We start from the raw sequence: 20,463 nt of genomic DNA, 5'->3' as shown, positions 1-20,463 counted from the left end.
AATAATAAAATAAGAAAGTGATATAAAACAGTAACCTAGGAGTGTTAAACTTAATGTAAGATAAAGAAGACTGAATGAAGTAACAAAGTTTGAGACTGGGGAAGAAAAAGCAAGGAACTGACTTTTTTTCAGCACCTTCTGTGGATTTTTTTTTCCGGTAATATCTGATTTAATTCTTAGAATAATTCTTTGAGGTTGCTATGCTACAGCTGCATTAAAACTAAGGAAATTAAAGATCAGAGTAAAATAAACTGAATGATTATACAATAAACTTTCTACAGATAGAAAGCAAATGAAACAAAACTCAACCATAGAAAATATGGGGTATATGTGAGGATAAATCACCCTACACCCTAAGCGATCCTTTTTTGGGGTCTCTGTATCAGCTTTCCAGCTTTCTTCCCTAAAGTGATTTCCTTCACTCTCATCAGCTTTGAATGTATGGATACATCCTTCCTTTTACCAAGATAAATTCCATCTCCTCCTTGAAGTTTTGTCTCACTCAAGTTGCTTCTTGAGTGAAATTTGTTTCAATAGACCTGATTTTTGATTTAGCTAAACTTTTCGGATCCTAGCAAAGGAAAGAGAATTATCAGCACACAGCAGTAAAAACCAACACAAAAGAGACTATTACTATAGATCACTCAGGAGAAAAAAATTCCTTAATAGTGGCAGTGTTTAAGTGACTATTTTCTGCGCTGTGAGAACACCTGGAGTCATTTTTAACTTCCACCACTCCCTACTTTTTAGTCGGGTCAGTTTTCTAAACTTTCTAAGTCTCAGTTTTCTTATCTACGAAAACAGGATCGTAGTAAGTTTCCTACCTACATACTCCAGAACTTCTGTGAGGAGCGAATTAGAGGACATACGTGAAAATATTTCACAGACATTTGGTAAAACGCTACAAAATGTTTGTACCTGGCTACAGATGAGACAATGACAAGTTATGTTCCTGGGCTAAAGAAACTCAGAGGCTAATCGCTAGGGAATGGAAGCCGAGCGTTGCTACGTGACGTCATCACTCCGCGCCATACGCGACGGTTTCCGGATTGGGCTTCAGGCAGTATTCCGCGTCATGGGGGTTTGGCTGCGTTTGCTGGTGTTTGGTGGAGGGTCGCTTCGGGGCTGCGGCGGGGCCTGTGTCCCGCTTGGGGAAAGCCGACTATTGGTTTGTCGGCGCCAGGTCCGTGGTGCTGCAGGGCAGGTGGAGGAGGGCGGGTCGGAGATGCTCGGGTGCCAGGGCTGCAGGTGCTCTTCTGGTGCTCTGCAATTGCCTCTTTCCAAGGACTCACTTCCGGAGAAGGCAATGGCACCGCACTCCAGTACTCTTGCCTGGGAGACCCCATGGACGGAGGAGCCTGGTGGGCTGCCGTCTGTGGGGTCGCACAGAGTCGGACACGACTGACGCGACTTAGCAGCAGCAGCAAGGACTCACTTCAGTCCCTCTTGGGCCCCGTTCCCTGCTTAGTGAGACCCCAGTTGTCTGGATGCGCCCACTTTCCAGGCAGGCCCCCAGTAGGACCAGGGCGAGGCATAGAGGGATGTGAAATAGACGGTTAGAACATGGATGTGTGACTTGCACATGCTTTCTTAGTGTTAAGTTTATTTAGAAAATAGGTTAAAGAGAAGGAAAACACGTAGGGGATTTAACTCCGTAAAGAGGGAGATTATTTACTTTCCATTTTTAACGCCTGGCAAATAAATTTCAGCTTAAACAGTGTGTCTCTGCAGTTGTGATCAACAGCTATTTGTAAATAACACTCAAGGCCTAACTAATGGACATGAGCAGAATTAAAGTAGAAAAGAAAGCCCTGTTAATCGCAAATACCGAATCGTTTAACCGCGTAATAATGGAGATAGCTTATTTTAAAACTTTTTTTTTTTCTTCTTCTTCTTCTCAAGTTCTCTGGCGCCGAGAGTGAGACCCTAAAACAAAGAAGATCACAAATCATGTCTCGAGGACTTCCAAAGCAGAAACCGATAGAAGGTGTTAAACAAGTTATAGTTGTGGCTTCTGGAAAGGGTGGAGTTGGAAAGTCGACTACAGCAGGTATTATAGGATTTCCTCATTTTGAGTAGAACTTCAGGCCAACTGGCAAGTGCACAATATTAAAAGTATAGTTTTGTTCTTGAAAAAGTATTTGTGAAGTTTCTAATAGCTGGTTCCTTACTACGAGGAGCTGGTAGTGATTGAGGGCTTCGATTTTGGAGTTAGGCAGAACTAGATATGTTGCCAGGTCTTTGACTCCTTAACTGAGGAAAAGGTAGTCAGGTTGCCCATCAGATCTTCAGTTTACTTAACTGTAAAGTGACAATGATGATAATATTTTTCATAGGGTGGTCATGCAAATTAAACAAGTTAACCATTTAGCTCCCTGTCTCCTACATAGTAAGTACTCAACGTTTGGTTGTTGTTATTATTTTGAAAACATTTAGTAAGTTTAATACTAAATTTATTTCTGTTTTTTTAATACTAAATTTATTTGTTTTATTTACATTCTTTTCTAGTCTTTTTCAGTGTACATTTAGCCAAGTAGTTGAAATGAGATTGTTTACATTATTGTGACCTATTTTCATTTAACTATAACATAGTTTTTCAGCATTTATAAAATCAAAATAAATCTAATATTTGAAAATGTTTTAATTATTTAAAACATTTAATCTTTAGATCTTTATATTAATATACTGGAACAGAGAATTTTTTTTGCTGGAATTTTCAAATTGAATATAGATTTCGTTGTGACTGAAATGCTGCTTTCAGAACCCATAAAAGAAGTCCCACTAGAAATGTAAGAGGTACCATCCAGGACTAATGAACAGGTATTCCCAAATTTTTCCAAAGAAACTTTTTATTTCTAAAAAAAAATTTCAGTATAATAATGTAAAAAGGTAGTTCCCCTCCTTCCAGTTCAACAGAGGCAACTTGTATTATTAATTTGAAGTCATAAATCTCTCAAGTTCTGTTGCATCACTTAAAATTTTCAGTCATTTTAATAGGAATGGCTTAATTCAGATCTAATCCAATCTATCCTTTTTGTAGTTGATTAAAAAAATAACTATCCCTATTATATTTAATTTTGTTAGTTTTGACATAGTTCCTCACTATTAAGAGCTTTTATATATTCATGAAATCTTTTTTCAGCTTTTGACTCAAATTTCTGCATTTTTTCAAATTGAAGTGTAGCTGACATACAGTATTATGTAAGTTCCAGGTACACAGCATAGTTCACAATTTTTAAAGGTTATATTCCATTTATGGTTATTATAAAATACTGGATCTAGTCCTTGTGTTGTACAATATATCCTTGTAGCTTATTTATTTATAATAGTTTGTACCTCTTAATTCCCTACTCCATCTTGCACCTCCTCCCTAAGATCTGTAAAGTTTTTTTTCCTCAGATATTAATCTAAACTCGGGGCATGTATGTACCTTAAAATTACTTAATTCCATTGAAACCAATGACATTTTGAAATAAAAAGGATCAGGTATAGAGTTCTGTGACTTTCACTAGAGATCCTATGTCTTGACTCAAAGCCATATTTGGTAATTCCTGGTTACAGCAGTTCTGTAGTTGAACAACCAGCTATAGATCCAACTATATAGTGTTATTAGCTTAGTTTTTTCCCCCCATTTTGACCTGAATGTATTGTGGAAGAGTTTTTCAAATATTTTGAAGAAATTAAGATTTAACAAGTATCGTAGTTATGATAGATTCCTACTGTACTATTTGATCAGTTCAGTCGCTCAGTCGTGTCCAACTCTTTGCGACCCCATGAATTGCAGCACGCCAGGCCTCTCTGTCCATCACCAACTCCCAGAGTTTTCCCAGACTCATGTCCATCAAGTCGGTGATGCCATCCAGCTATCTCATCCTCTGTCGTCCCCTTCTCCTGCCCCCAATCCTTCCCAGATAGATACCATATTATTATTAAAAGTGGCTAGTGATTGTTCTTAATGAGTTTATGCTGTATCCTACACACTATTGCTTTCTTTCCTAAGGACGTACAATCTATTTGATACTTTGTTTTTAAAATTTGGAAGCTCTTAGTTTTCAGTTCTAGAATCCACCTCTACTTGTGTTTTGAAAATTAAGGTTTCAAAAAAAAACATACCTGTTTTCAGTGGTGTGAATCCTTTTGCAGGCTCTCTGTTTACTTCATTGGTTAAAGATGGAAGGTATTTTCATGATAATAGCCATAAGTTCTTTGGGTTTTGTGCAATATAATTTGTCAAGTCTGTAGGCTGGCACTTGTTTAAAACAAATTTATTTATTGTTTTTGGTTATAAGATCATCTAATTCCATGGGCTGTAGCAGCATTTAGACAGGAAAATATGTGAGAAAATGCTCAGTGTGTGACATGTATGTGCTTTAGTAAGCGTTCCTTCCTTGCTTTTCATCTTTGTTAGCATCATGCCATCTATCTCAAATAATTGATCTATACTTTTTCATAACTGCTCTCTCTGCTTTAGAAATAGATTATTTCTACGTAACTCTGTTGGCATTATATTTCTTCACCTTATACATATTTATTCCAATTCCAAACTATCTCAAAATATTTTCCATCTGAATATGCGTGCTAGAAATATTTTGGGTTAGAATGAGGACATTTGATTAATGTAAACATGCTCTTAGATTTTATTGTGTAAATGGAGAAAGACCCTCACATTGAAATGAATTATTCTGCCTCAAAGTTGGATTATGTTTAACCTACAATATACCTGAAATTCAGAATTATTTTATAATTTCTGATTTAATAATGAATTGTCAAGTGCCATGCCCTAGGCTGAGTACTTTACACTTAGAATTTGATTTGATTCTCACAACAGTTATGAAATAGGACCTCATTTTATCGAGGAGGAAACATACTTGGGGGTGAAAATACTCAAGATTATAAAACACAGAGTGGTGACGCTGGGGTTTGAACCAGGTCTGCCTTGAGAGTTTCTGTTGTTAAATACTCAGAGGAAACAGTATCGGCATCATTTATAACATTGTCCGGTAAGGAATTGTGATCCACAGTATGAGGGTCTGTTTATCAGATTGGGAATGTATTCCTTTTGGACCTCTTTCTCATCTCAGATGTAGCATATCTCTCTTGCTGGGTTAACGGTGGTTTTGGGACCTACTGTTTTCCCCATTTATGTCTGAGATTCACTATTAATAGGCACTTTTGGGAAAATGTTTCACTGTCTTACCTTTTTACCTTCTTCCTTTCCCTCTCCTCACTGGTCCAAGCTTTCATGTATGTGGGTATTTGTGAGTTAGATTATTTGGAATTCCTGCATTACCAGCATTTATTTTTAAAAAACAATAAAATAGGCTCCATTTTTATTTATTAAAAAGTATTTTTTCTGCAAAGTATTTTTTGAAAATAATTGAATGATATATACATTAATATGATTAAAACATTTAGTGGATTATTTAAATACAGTTGTAACATGATAAATGGATTATAAAGTTTTGAGGCAGTCATCTATTGCTTATGCTGAAATGTTACTTTCCTTTTTGTCTTTTTACTTTCTATAGTCTCTCCATGTCCTTGTTTATTTTTTTAATAAAGTATTTATATTAAAATTTTATTTGCCTTGGTTATTACATTGAAAATATTAAAAGGCAAAATGAATTCTTGTAGAAGGAAAGTTACCATATTTAATTATTTTTTTGTTTCTTACAGTGAACCTTGCACTTGCTCTAGCAGCGAATGATTCGGTAGGTATTTATTAATAGAACTACTAATTTATTAACATATTTTTAGGTCAGTGATTAAGAGCATACTGATGTTTTTCATTTACTCTATCAGGGGCTGTGTATTGTAGCTCTAGTTATTTGCATGAAGGGGCTAAAAAATCTGCCATAAGTACTGGTTACATTTAATTATGGTGATATGGAAAGGGATTGCTGGTCAAGGAATTCAGGTAGCGTCTAGAAGTTAGAGAAGGCAAGAAATTTTTTTTTTCCTTAGAGCCTCCCAAAGGTATGTAATTGTGTCAGCACTTAAATTCTAGCTCATTGAAACCCATTTGAACTTCTGTGATAATTTTTTACAGTAAAAGTAGGAAACTGATACAGGAAGTCAGTTTTCTTAGTCCTTAAATTTCCAAAAGTGTCTTTATTTTACCTTTATATTTGCTAGTTTGACTGGATGTAGAATTCCAGGTTCACAATAATTTGCTCTCTGAACCTTAAAAACAGCTTTCCATTTTCTTCTAGCATGCTAGTAAGATGTCTGATGATAGTGTGATTCATACTGCTTTGTAATAACCTGTGTTTTTCCCCTTAAGGCTTTTATGAATTTTCTTTATGTCTTTTAAATTTAGAAATGTCACCGATATGTGTCTGGTTGTTGGCATTACATTTTTTTTTTAACCTGTTTGGAAATTGGGCAAGCAATACAAGGCTTGAGTCTTTTTCAGCTTAGGGAAAATTTCCTCATTGAGTACTGTTTGTGATGTGCTTGTTCTTTCTCCAGAAATCTATTAGGTAGATATTGGCTGTTTATGCTTGTTAATTTTTCTCTCGTATTTTCCATCTCTTGGTCTTTTGCTCTGTGTTTTGGAAGATGTCTTAAGCTATTTTCCACACTGCTGTATTAGGTTATGGTTGTTATTTAGCCCTTTTTATTTTTAATTTGGAAATTATATTTTTTCTAGTTTTTCAGAATTGTTTTCCTATTTTGCATTTGCTTTTCCTGATCACTTAAAAAAATGGTTGTACCATTAGTTTGAATCTCTCTGAGGATGCTAATTAGAATTAATAAAAAAGGTTCCTTTTAATGATCTCTATTTACTTGGCATGGTGGTTCTTATAATGTGGTCCTCTGACCAGCAGAATGAGCATCACCTGGGAACTTGTTAAACACACAAAATCTTGAGCCCCAGACCTACTGGATCAGAAACCCTCAAGATGGAGTCCTACAGTTTGTGTTTTAGCCAGCCCTCTAGGTGATTTTGATGCATGCTAAAGTTTGAGAACCATGCATCTAGAATTTTTTAGAACTCTTAAATTGCTAATGCACCCTTTTTTGTTTTCTAGTGTGATTGTTTTTAATTTAGTTTTAAGCTATTTTTGTTTGTTTCAATGTGAATTTGGAATAGAAGAAAGATACTCATGCATGGTTAGGCAACTTTATTGAAATAAAAGCCAGTACTACTTTTTAAAGAATACTTTTTATTAAAGCATTTAGTTATCTTGAAGAAAGGACCCCATCTTTCTTAAATTAGGGAGGAAACAGGAAAAATTCAGTGGACAGGAAGGTATGTAAATTCATAGGTGTGGGGATCTTTTGTCTTTGAGTCTTAAGATAATGTGAAGTAACCATGTAATAAATGATCAAAGAATGAAAAAACTAGTTAAAAGGCAATGATTTCTTCATGTTAGATGTTGCTAGTTAAATTTTTTTTTTTTTTATTTGGACTTCCCTGGTGGTCCAGTGGGTAAGACTCTGAGCTCCCAGTGCAGGGGGCCCAGGTTCAATCCCTGGTCAGGGAGCTAGATCCCACATGCTACAAATAAGACCCAGAGCAGCCAAATAATTAAATAAAATTAAAAATAAATAAATAAATACATTTTTTAATTTTCATTCATTTATTTTGGTTGTGCTGGGTCTTTGTTGCTGCTCACGGGCTTTCTCTAGTTGCAGTGAGCGCTACTCTGATGTGGTGCACAGTTTTCTCACTGCCTCTAGGCCCATGGGCTTCAGTAACTGCAGCATACAGGCTTAGTGGTTGTCACTCGAGGGCCCTAGAGTGCGGCAGGCTTCAGTAGTTGTGGTGCAAGGGCTTAGTTGCCCCACACATGTGAAATCTTCCCAGACCAGGCATCAAACCATGTCCCCTACATTGGAAAGTGGATTTTTATCCAGCAAGTCCTAGATGTTACTAGTTTTGATGAGATGGTAGCTCTGAAATGTCTGTTTTTCCTGTTTCCTTCACCCCCCACCCCCAATCCCTCTTTCAGGAATGAGAGCAGCTTCGTCTTTAATGCTTTAGATGTATGACAAGGAAATTGGTTAATTAACCACAAGCAAGGAAAAACAATGTTTTTCTCTGGGCCACTTTTTCAGAAAGCATTTTAGTATCCTTAAGTGTCTTTAAACATGTTTGTAGAATCTTCCTTAGGAAAAGCTTCAGTACTCTTTTACCCAGAAGGTGAGGTTTGTTTTTTTTCATTTCTTAATATTTTTTAGCAATGTTAGTATAGAACTTAGAAAAAAGAAAGCCAGGAAATTTGAGCAGCATGTTGTGGAACTCAAAGATAATCTGACATAATACAGTATTTTATAGTTGGTTACTGTCTTGTCCTAGTTAATTAGTTCCACATGTATTTAAGAAAGATCCATTGTATACAGCCTGTATACTTGATTAACAGTGTTTTTGATTTGAGAGCAGCACGTTTGACTTAAACTGTGATCTGCCAGAGGACTAATTGCATATAGAAAAGAAGATAGATCATATATAAATATATGATTTATATATATCTGGCATAGTCTTATAATCTATATTTCCCAACTTAAGATTTTAGTAATATTGCATTTAATTCAAGGGCATGTTTGGTCTATAGGGAAAACTCAAGATTCTTCCAAGGCCTTCTCATTGCCTGAGCTGATATAGATGGCTTATGTCCAGGGACATTTATTGGGGCATGGTGCTAGGGTATGTTGCTTTTGGGGCTTAAAACCTCCAGGTATGATGGTGTCTTTGGAGCTGATCTAGTGATTGATTCCCATGGAGTCTTAATTCGGTGGAGCTTGTGTTGTAAGAGGGGTCTCTGACCCGCTTAAACCTTTAGGCCAACTTTGCCCAAGACCTTGCTAACTGTTTTCTCCTTTCTTCCTTGGGTTGCCCTTTTTTCAGCCTTGCAGTGGGAAGATCTAATAAGACTTATTTGTTGGCCTAAAGGAAACAGGTCCAGGAAGTTATTCATTTTACTTACAATGTTGATCTTAATAATCTCTAAACAGGGTTATATAAACACCAGGGGATATGTAAGCTAGTCATTGAAATTTTTCTTTTTTGTTTGTATGAATTTTTATCTTTTAAAATTTATGTTTTTTGTATATACTTTTTAATTTATAGTAAATTAGTATAGTGGCTCTAATAATGTCAACAGATGTGTTAACATATACTGAGGTTGTACACTTAAACATTTTTCACCAAGTGGAGTACGTGGTCAAAAAAGTTTGGTTGTCACTGACCAAGGCAAAAGCAAATATCTGACCTGGATCATATGCCAGTTCAAAAGAAGACTATAGATGGAAGTAAAACCCCTATAGGAATAGGATGTGAATTTTCCCTGCCTTTTCTTTGCCTTTTGTACTTTCCTTTGGGGATGTAGAAGGTAATGTTACAGAGCAGAATTTGGGATCATGTCATGTGTACCATGCATTTAAATATTCAGTCCTGTGGTATTTTGGAGCTGGCTCATGCTAATTGTGAGAATCGATTGTTAAATTTTCAAGAATTTTGCAAACCAGTTGATACCCTATTGTTAGCTTGAAATAGGCCATGGTGGGAGTATTTAATTAATGAAAATTGACAAATACTGAAAATTAGACTTCCCACCTCACCCTGGGCCATTGTTAAACATTTTCTGGCACAACACTGATTATACATATTGACAATCATATATTTTAGTCTTTCTTTTTTCTATCTTAACCACTTTTATTTTGGATCTCATTCTTCTACAATATAAGATTTAATGAACAGAGAAGCACTGAAACGGGAGAGGGGAAGGTAAAGGTCACTAGAAACCATTGATAAGCTCTGTGATATTCCTAAATCAGTTTACTTCAGTTCATTTTAGTTCAACAGACATTTAGTGAGCACCTCTTAACCCTTACTGTCAGACACAATGAGTATGGGTATATAAAGAAAAATAAATATGCCTACTAAGACTCCATTAACAAAACAGTGTTTTGTGTGTGTATATATAATTACATAAGCGTATATATGTCTTTTTTGTGTTTGTGTGTGTGTATTTTGGTGATGTTAGGTTCAGTAATCGTTTCTTCTGTGAGTGAGAAAGTGTGCTTAAAGCAACACTTCATAAGGTTTTATCATAATTGTTTCAGAGTAGACACACTGTGCACTCTTAAAGGTTTTATAATCTAGTGAAGACAAGAGGAAGATAAATGTCTTAAAATGATGAGCGGTGTTCAAGGTCAAATATAGTAGTGTTTCTGCCCAAGACAACTAGCTTTTATTTCAGAGAAAAGCCATCTTTTTTCATAGAGCATTTTTGTGAACATAATTATATTTGCCTTTCACAGAAACCTATAATGAGTACACTTAGTATTTACCTTTATGATCTTTATTGATTCTGCCCTATACTTGTCACATGTCATCAGCCAGCAAATGTCCTTTTTTGTCTCTGCAATATTTTTCCAGTATGTGTCTTTCTCTTTTCACTGTTCCTGCTCTAATTATGCCTCACATCACTTCTTTTTGGCTCATTCATTCATGTATACCTCAAACAGTTACGGCGTGCCTACCCTTCCCCAAGCATTTTGCCACTTTGGAGAATATAGAAATGCATGAGATACAGCCTCTGCCGTTAAGGGACTCACAGACTAGGAGACCACTGCAAGCACCTCTTACCTGCCCAAGCACAAATCCATTCAGTACATAATGCCAGATTATTCTTACTTGAGCACCATTGGAACCCCATTTCACCCTGCTCAGAGTCACTCCTAAATGCCTTTGCTGAGATTCAAGATCTTCTATGGTCTGGCTCCCATCCATCTTTCTGGGTTTATCTTCAACTCTTCTAAATGGTCCCTGTGCTCTGGCAAGTCTGGGTTACTTTCTGTTGCCAGTTTGGGCTTGAATATATTGGTATTATGTTCTTAATAGCTTACAGTCTTTCTTCTATGTTTCTACTGGAGTGTTCTCTACATTTTCTTCAGCTTTATACGTCCTCTTCTCCAGGCTGCGATGTATGGCTATGCTGGTTATATCCTGCCCCTAGAGTACTTCTCAAGGGAATTGAGTGATGACAGACATCCAGGGTATCCTCCTCTTCATGTGCACCCGCAGACTGCATTCTGATTCACACTGAGGCACTGTATGAGCTAGCCTGCCCTGAGAGGTACTTAGTGACGTGCTCCCTGAATTCACTCCCAGTGAGGGTCTTTCTTCCATCTTGTGAAATCAGTAGCACTATTTACTGTTACTATTATGTACCCATGTAACCATTCTGGTAATTTTCTATAGCAAATAATAAAAATAGCATTTATCAAACATTTGTTATTTGTCAAGCACTGTTCCTCATGGTATGTTTCTTAATTCATTTATTCTTCATAGCAGCCATTTGGGAATAGATACTGTTCCGATCCCTGTTGTACATAAGAAGCAGAAGCAGCTGGAGGCTAAGTATTTTGCCCAAGCTCACCCAGGAAGTAAATGGCAGAGCCAGGTTTGATCTAGCCAGCCTAGATCCTTTGTCCTTCGCCTATTTGTTGTACTACGCCTATGATAGCTAGATTCTTATGATTCAGAAATGTGTTGTCTTCATTCTTGGCTATCAACTTAGGAAGTAGACAACAAATGTTTGCTACATGGATGAATTGAGTGCATAGATGGGGTTTCATAGTATATAAGTGCAAAGTTTTGTTTTGCATTGTTTTTTGAGGAGTGGTGTGGGATGGGAGGGCTTGTTGTGGCTTAGTGGCCTGCACGCTATTCTTTTCCTGCTTCTTGAATGATAGTGTGCTCCGTGATTCTACTAGACTCTCTTCTCATTTTATACTGTCCAGTAATCTCATCTTTTCCCACTACCCCAGTAACTACCCATGTGCCCTGGATTCTAAATGCATCAGCAGCCTAGATATCTCTCCTGGGTGCCAGACCTGGCTGCCTCACCTACTGTAGATGCCCACTTGAATACTTTACAGGCATTCAGGCTCAACATGTATAAAACCAAACTCTTCTTTCTTGTAATTGTCTTTGTCATGTGACAGTTATGTGGTTCCCTCCCACCTCCAAATCAGATACCTGTTTCTGCTGCTTCTACCACTCAAAGCTTTCAGGAGTATGTCTTCTCATTTCATTCCTTAATGCCATGTCTTTTTCAGACCTTTATTATGCATCTTTCATGAGGTGATTCCAGCTGTTTATTTTCTCTGCTATGATGCTTTGTGGACAGGACTAGTACTTCCCATATTATTTTAGAGATCTGTTTCCTTGTTTAACTTCTATGCTAGTTTAGGAACCTTTTTGGGCCAAGGATCTTGGCTTTATTCCCTTTTTTTTATTCTCAGTCCCTAGTCCAGTGATGGTGTATAGTAGGCTCTTGGTAAATGTTGGTAATGACAGTGGAACACGTTAAGTGAAGAGTGGTTGTGAATATATACACTAATATGTTTCACATATGTAGATTCTAAGTGTTGGATAAGCTATCTATCATTTGTTTAATGCTAAATTATGCCCCTTTCCCCCCTAAGCAAATGAAATTGAAATCTAATCTAAATGGGATAATGTGAAATGCTTAGCACAATGGCTGATACATAGCAAGCCTTAAATTACTTTTTAGTATTGTAGCTAAATAATTTTTTTTTCCAAGTAATGTCTTAAAATAAAAATTGATATGCATTTTACTTACTTGACTATTTTAACAAAAACTTATTTTAAGTTTTTACTTATTTTCCATTGCTACAATGAATCATTAAGTAGAATTTTAATTGAACTGAAAGATGGAAAAGGAAGCAGTGTAATCTTCAAAGAGTTTGTGTTTCTTTGGTTAGCTTTTTCCATTGATGTTTATCTCAAAATGTTTATTTTTTTCCCATGATTACATAATGTCTTCACACTTATTCTTTGCAGATTTTGCAGATGTACTGCTCTATTTCACAAAATTATTATGAGAGGCTCTTAAACATAATTAAGATTGTCTTAAGTCTTTGAAGTTCTGTGATTATGTTGGGAAAAACTGGGAAGTTTTAGTTCAAGATTTAGGTTTTGGTTTTTGAAAAGTTCATTGATCTTGGAAACAGAACATGATATGTACTGCCACTTAAAACACTAGGATTTTCTTCATTAATAGCTATGTGTATAGCAGTTAACAGTCCAGCTTTTTGGTGGCAGATAGACCTGGGCTTGATTCTGGCTCTGCCTCTTGCAACCTGTATAACTTTTGCCTGTACCTACCTCTTAAGACTGTGAGTATTAAAGGAGATAATACATATACAGCACTTAGCACAGTGTCTGGCACATTGTTGTTGCTACTCAGTCGCCTCCAACTCTTTGCAACCCCATGGCTTGGCATATAGTAAATGCCAATAAGAGCGTCAGCTGTTCTAGTATATTAAATGCCAGCCTGGACATATTAACTATAATATTAGTTACAATGTGAATTGGATTAAATATGAATGAAACTTTGTTTTTCACAATTCATAGGAAATCCTGATGTATACTACTTAGCTCATATTGGGGATTATCTTCTCTTTAATGCCAGTGTTGTAAAGGAATTACAGTATATTAAAGCAACTTGTTCTTAAATTTTTTTTTAATCATTGCTTGGTAGTATATACAACATACACATTTCTTATAAAAATATTTTGTTTTGTTAATGGTTAGCCATTTTGGAGGAAGGGTGCACTGTTAGTGTTCAAAGTGTAGATATTTTAAAGCTGGAGAGGAAACTCGGACAAGAGATCCAGAAGGAACAATTGCAAAATCATTTTTCCTCCTTTCTGTTCTTCAATTCAAAAGTAACTCTTGGTAAGAAGAGTGTTTTTTAGGTTAATTTGAGCTCACACATTTTAACATTTACTGAGGAGAGAGACTCAGAAGATATATTTTTAACTAGAGCAAAAATCTTAATTGAAACTAAGAATTTGTTTTAGGATAAGAAATGGATTTATTTTAGTAGTTATAAATAAATTTACAATGACTTTCTTATGAATATTTGATGATTGTGATCGCTATACATATTCATACATATTACATTCATAGGGGATTATCAGTTTATAATCAGTGAAAAGAATGAATAGATTTCCAGTGAACTACTTTTGTCTTGGACTTCCCTGGTAGCTCAGCTGGTAAAGAATCTGCCTGCAGTCTACGGCCATACCACCCTGAATGCGCCCGATCTCATCTGATCTCGGAAGCTAAGCAGGGTCAGGCCTGGTTAGTACTTGGATGGGAGAATCTGCCTGCAATGCAGGAGACCTGTTCGATCCCTGGGTTGAGAAGATCCCCTGGAGGCGGACATGGCAACCCACTCCAGTATTCTTGCCTGGAGAATACCCATGGACAGAGGAGCCTGGCGGGCTGCACCGCAGGGGGTCGCAAAGAGTCAGCCATGATTGAGTCACTAAGTGCCACAGAGTACTTTTGTCTTATTTCTTCATATATAGGTTTGTTCATTCATTCTTTTATCAAAACATTTGTTGAGGGCCTGTCATCTTCTAGGTTCTGTGCTTGACATGGGGATTCAGAGCTGAAAAAGCCCTACTGCTGTCCTCATCTTAGTTAATTTACAGCCTAAGTGCCTGTTTGAGAGATTGTTATTTCAGTTGGAGCCAGGATCTCTGTGTGACTAGATGATTTTTGACTTGTCTCTGGTCTACTTCTCTTCTCATTTGCCACAGATGCTCTTCCAAATCTTTCCCATTTTCAATCTATCACATTCCACATTTCTTCCCCCTAGCATGTGATCTTGCCTCCTATTCAGCTTAAAAAATGGACTTTTCCTTGGTAACTTGTTTACTATCCTCTCCCTCTATCATCTGTATCTTTCTGTGATCATCATGATTACCTCCCTCTCCTTCCTCAGGGAAAGAGATTTCAGACCCGATACCTCTACCTGGACTCTTGATGCTCCATTTTCTGCCTTTTCTAGGATTTGACTCATACATTCCTTTAGGTTATCTTCAGTTTATCTTTACTCATTCCTTTCCCTTGGTCTAGAGAGCTCCTCCTCTCACTCATACACATTGAAAAGTATAAATGTGTATTTGTTGGGTGAATGAATGAATCAGCAGATCTTCTTTAGCCCCTGGGTCCCCTCAAGCTTCTGCCCCCTCTGACTTTCCAATTATAGCCATACTTGAGAGAGTTGTCTACACCTGCTGTGTCAGTTTACCAAATTCTCATTTATTTCTCAACTTCTGTAATTTGACTTATTACTATGCTGTTGAATTTCCTCTTGTAGTTATCAGCTATCCACCAAATATATATTCTCTGTCCAAATTGCTTGATTCTACTTGATACCCTGCTACATTTGATACTGCTGACCACAGTGGCTGACGTGTTAGAGAATCTATTTGTATGGCTTTTTTTTTTATCATTCTATCTTGATTCTTCTCTCCTTCTCCAAAGCTTTCAGTTTCCTCTCTAACTTTTCATATTGCCCCATTCCTGTATTTTAACATTTTTCTCCTTTATGCTTACATGCCTTCCCTTTGTCTTTATATACTGCTTCTTTGTCATCTGTCTCTGTTTAGAAATCCAGACCCTTATTTTCAGTAGTTTGTTCAACATCTCCATTTGGTGTTCTACAGATCTGTCAGATTTAAATCATTGAAATGGAACTACCATAATTTTCTTCCTCTCCTAAACCTCCTGTTCCTGTATTCTTTGATAATTCACTTATATGCTACCATTACTCATGTCAGTTATCTATTGATGTGTAACAAACCACCCTAAACTTAGTCATATAAAGCGACAGCTATTTTATTTTGCTCATGGTTTCTATGGGACAAAAATCTGGCTAAAGCATAGGTGGGATGGCTTGTCTTTGTTCTACAACATTTGGGGCTTCACCAGGGAAGATTCACATGGCTGGGGACTGAAATTATCTGGGACTCTTCATTCATATGGTTGGTCCTTGGACCGGGATGATTTGAAGACTGAGCTTAGCTGGGATTGTTGATTGGAATACCTTTACATGGCCTTTCCATCACAAGGGCTGCATCGCAGCGTGGCAGCCTCAGTGCAGTTGGACTTCTTATGTGATGGCTCAGAGCTTTGAGAGTTAACACCCCAGTGTATGAGGAGGAAGATGCATGGCCTTTTGTGACCTCGTCTTGGTCGTCAGGCTGGGTTCTGGACTGAAGTACTCATGTGCTTCCCGGATTCAAGGGGGAGGAGGCATAGACCTCACTTCATAATGGGAGGGGTACTAGTAAATATGTGGCCATGTTTTAAAAATATCACACCACATCTGTTGGTGTCCTATGTAGAAACCTTGATATTATCCTGTCTTTCATTTCTCCAATCCCACTCCACTTTTATGTATCTGTTACTAAGTGCTGGCCTTTTTAAATTTGAGAAGTATCTCCTTTTCTCCATTATCATGAACATATGTAAAACTTTTATTACCTTTCACTTAAAAGTTTTCATAACCTCTTAATTAGTCTATATAATCTCTCCCACCTTGAATTAAATAGTGATTCCTTACATTGACTGTAGGATAGTTCTTACTGCATACAGGTCTATGTCCAAATTGCTTGATTTAGCTCTTAAAGGTTGGTGGTGGTTTAGTCGCTAAGTTGTGTCCAACTCTCGCCATCTCATGGACTGTAGCCCACCAGGCTCTCTGTCCATGGGATTTTCCAGGCAAGAATACTGGAGTGGTTTGCCATTTCCCTCTGCAGGGGCTCTTTCTGACCCAGGGATCAAACTCAGGTCTCTTGTACTGCAGGCGGTTTCTTAAAGGTTGTGTCTACCTAAATTTCCACTCTGTGGTTGACTTTGTTTCAGCTGTTCCTTTGCATTAGCTGTCTTCCTTGTTTTCTTTGCCCAGTTCCTTTCATTCTTCAAGTCTCACGTTGGCAGTTTTCTTCCTCTCCTAAACCTCCTTCCTCTCTGAAACCTTTTTAGTGGCTTCACATGATGTCAGTGTCACTTTTTCCTCATTGGTTCATACGGTTATCTCCTGCCATTAAAATGACCATAACTTTCACAAGGTCAGGGACTATAACTTAAATTATCTGCCACTATTGCCTGTCTTATTACATACTCAATAAATGCTTGCTAGGCAACTGAAAACAAATTTCACTTCAGTCAAATTCTCTAAAGATTTGAATGAGTTACTGGACTTTCTAAAATGTCTATAAAATTACCAAGGAGTCATTTTTGTCTTGGGAGAGTATGCTCAGAGAAATTTTGAAGTTAGGGAGTTTACATTCTGTGTGTCAACGTTTTATTTCAGTTAAATCATATACAACAAAACCAAAAACCTTATACTTGAAATATTATCATTGTGTGCGAGAATTTAGGGAAGTGAGCAAGGATTAGATTTAAAAGAAGCTTTGATAAGATTAAAGCCTGTGAGAATAAAGTTGAAACCAGAACAGTATTGTTTTCGTCTGTAGCATTTTAAAGTTTCAGTTTTGGCCTTGAAATAGTTCACATTACAAATTTTGTTCCAGCCTATTTCTTTTTTGTCAGGAACGTGTGATAGTTCACTTTTGGCAGCTCCACTGTGTGAAAGGGCTGGGGTCAGCACTGCTGTGCAGAAATGGGTCAATGAGCGTTCAGATGAAAGCGAAAAAAACTTTTAAAGAGTCTTTATTTGTTGTTGGTGTAATAAGACAAAATAATTATAAGCTTGAACCTCTTACTGTGTCCTTATTTCCTCCTTCATCTCTCAAATGCCTTGCCAAGTTAACCACATCAACAAATTTAACAGAAAATGGATTGCTGTTTTAAATAGTTCTTTAGCTATTATTCTTAAGAAGCTTCTTCAGAAGGTCTTTCTCTGTTGTCCTCCAAAAGGACATAAGTCTCCTTTGTATGTCTATAAAAGTCTGAAATGGCCATTTAAGAGAGCAGGCAGCATGTTCTGCTTGAGTGAATGATAAAGGACAGTAATCACCTATTTTTCAGCTGAGCTGGAAGGGAGAACTCTATCCTACTGTTTCTTTAAAAGATGATTTTATCATCGTCAGGACAGATAACAAGCTAGGATTTTGTAAGAGCAATAAATGACAAGTTGGTTTATTATTTGTGGCTTTTAAACAATGTAACATTCTTAAATTAAAGACAGAGAGTACTCAGGTAATCTTGGAAAGCAGTTTCCATGCCCTGCATGGAGATACGGTTGCTCTATGTTTAGATTTTTCCTGAATAAGAAAAGACACATATGGTTTCTCCAAACCCTGGAATAGCCTTGCTCTCAAATTTGTGCTGGAATGTTATCTGGAATGTGATGGGACTCTTTGTCAGTCACCATGGAAACTGACCAAAGCTCTATCTAGTCCTATCCTTTGGGCTATTTAGGGTGACTTAAATAAAAGATGACCAGCAAATGTAATCCTATTCCCCACATATGTATTTTCTTTTTTTTTAAATAAATTTGTTTATTTTAGTTGGGGGCTAATTACTTTACAATATTGTAGTGGTTTTTGCCATACATTGACATGAATCAGCCATGGGTTGAGAAAAGGGTATCTGTATCCTATTTTTATTAGGCTATTTAAAACATTCTGTGCAGCTGAAGACTATTCTGGCCAAGAAACATTAATGAAAATTCTCATTTTGGATGGGCATAATTCCATTGGTTTGTGATTTTGTCTTTTGGCCTCTGTGCTTATATATGCAATAGAATAACAAATGCTAAATTTCCATTTACTGCTTAGTGATGGAGAGGGACTTGTCATAGATTTTAAGTCATGTATATTATATTATACTGTTGCCAAGTGAAATGTGGTTTATGTTTTACAGAGATGGACGAGTTAAAGGCATCTGTGAGCAATTAAGATAATTAAGTATTCAGGTATTATAGAAATCTAATAGTACATCTTCTGAAATGACCAGTTTGTAGCTAAAGATAGGGAGGACTTTATATTTATGGTAATCCTTAGAAGTCTGAGCTTTGACAGTCTCTTCTGTTTCCTCAGTGGGAGACTGGTGAATAGAGGAGGATGATCTGAGCAGAGACTATGGGGATTTGCCTGATGCTGATAGAAGAGCCCTTTAAAATTTTTACTTATTTTTTAAATTAATTTTTATTGGCTGTAGTTGCTTTGCAGCATTGTGTTTGAAGTCTTCTTTAAATAATTAATTTTAGAAATTGATGTGAAATTTACACTAATAGAGTTTTGTGTTGTGAGCCACACTGCCTGCATTATTCCATATTCAAAGATTTATTCTGTTTTCAAGGTCAGACTCTGAAAAGATAAAAATGGAAACTTGAATTGTTGAGGCTCCTCTTGGTTATTTCAAATAACATGATTTCCTTTAATGTTCTATCTATAAGAAATGAAAATACTCCATGCTTCTACAGATAGAGATACTTTGATTCATTCATTCAAGTACTTACTAAGTACTTATGTACTGAGTACTTTTCTGGGTCCTGGAGATATAATGATAAAAAAGTCCACATTCTGTGGAGTTTACGGTCTGGTGAAAGAGATACAATAAATAAACATATACTTTTAGGTGGTAGCAAGAGTTATGAAAGATAATAAATCATTGTAAGGAAACAGAAAGTGATGAGAGGTGCTATTTTAGATTGGGTTGTCAGGAAGGGACTGTCTAAAGATGTCAGAGCAGAGACCTATGTAAATTGAAAAACTGGGCCTGGGGAAGAGCAGAAGCCCTGACATGGGCTCCACTCGGATTGTTTAAAGAATACCAGGAAGGTCAGTGTGACTAGAGTGGACCAGGGGAGAGGTTGGCAGGGTCATGTCATGCAGCCTTATAAGCCATGGTGGAACTCTGAACTTTTTTTCTGAGTATGATGTGAATTTTTAAGCCAGGGCAGTGACATGATCTTACTTACTTTTTAGAAGGATGCAGCTGCATTGTAGAGCATAGACTGTAGGGAGTAAGAATGGAAGCAGAGAGACTTGCTAGTAGCAGTTGCAGGAGTTTAGGCTAAAGGTGATAGCTTGCACTGTCATCTGCCTCGGTGGTGGCTGTGTCCTGTGCTTAGTCACTCAGTCGTGTCCGACTCTTTGCGACCTCACAGACTGCAGCCTGCCAGGCTCCTCTGTCCATGGGGATTCTCCAAGCAAGAATACTGGAGTGGTTTGCTATGCCCTCCTCCAGGGGATCTTCCCAACCCAAGGATTGAACCCAGGTCTCCCTCCTTGTAGGCTGATTCTTTACCATCTGAGCCACCAGGGAAGCCCAAAAATATTGAAGTGGGTAGCCTATCCCTTCTCTAGGGGATCTTCCCAACCCAGGAATCAAACCAGGGTCTCCTGAATTGCATGTGAATTCTTTACCAGCTGAGCTACCAGATAAGCCCTTGGTGGTAGAGGTAGTGTTAAGTACTTAGGTCCCAAACCCATCACTCGAACTATTTCATCATCCAGAACTGAAACTTGGGATTTGGGAAAATGGTCTTATATCAAGTAGTACATTTTTAAGGTTGTGATGGTGGAATGCATGTATTTTAAGACTTATCCAAGTTGCTAAACCCATAGAGACTTAAAAAAAAAGACATTGGTTTTAAATGTTCTAATTGGTATAGCACATTGGTTTTAAGCAGTTGTCTACTTGTTACTTTATTA

At 37.1% G+C, this 20,463-nt stretch overlaps 1 protein-coding gene across 5 annotated transcripts in view; it reads left to right on the top strand.

Moving 5' to 3' along the window:
* Nucleotides 1–1,046: 1,046 nt before the first annotated feature.
* The window catches only part of NUBPL (NUBP iron-sulfur cluster assembly factor, mitochondrial), a 361,834-nt gene continuing 342,417 nt past the window's right edge, over nucleotides 1,047–20,463 (top strand). For all 5 annotated transcript variants that reach the window (XR_014070751.1, XM_081548056.1, XM_081548059.1 and 2 more), the window contains exons 1-3: nucleotides 1,047–1,183; nucleotides 1,903–2,050; nucleotides 5,677–5,711. Coding sequence is in view for 3 of the 5 variants with exons in the window: in XM_081548056.1 (XP_081404182.1) it covers nucleotides 1,076–1,183; nucleotides 1,903–2,050; nucleotides 5,677–5,711 (291 nt within the window). In the remaining 2 variants the exon portion in view is untranslated. The remainder of the gene's footprint in view (nucleotides 1,184–1,902; nucleotides 2,051–5,676; nucleotides 5,712–20,463) is intronic.

This window comes from Giraffa tippelskirchi, chromosome 12, assembly GCF_054371585.1.
Source record: "Giraffa tippelskirchi isolate mGirTip1 chromosome 12, T2T-mGirTip1v1.2.pri, whole genome shotgun sequence".
NCBI lineage: Eukaryota > Metazoa > Chordata > Mammalia > Artiodactyla > Giraffidae > Giraffa > Giraffa tippelskirchi.
This window is presented reverse-complemented; position numbering and strand designations above follow the sequence as displayed.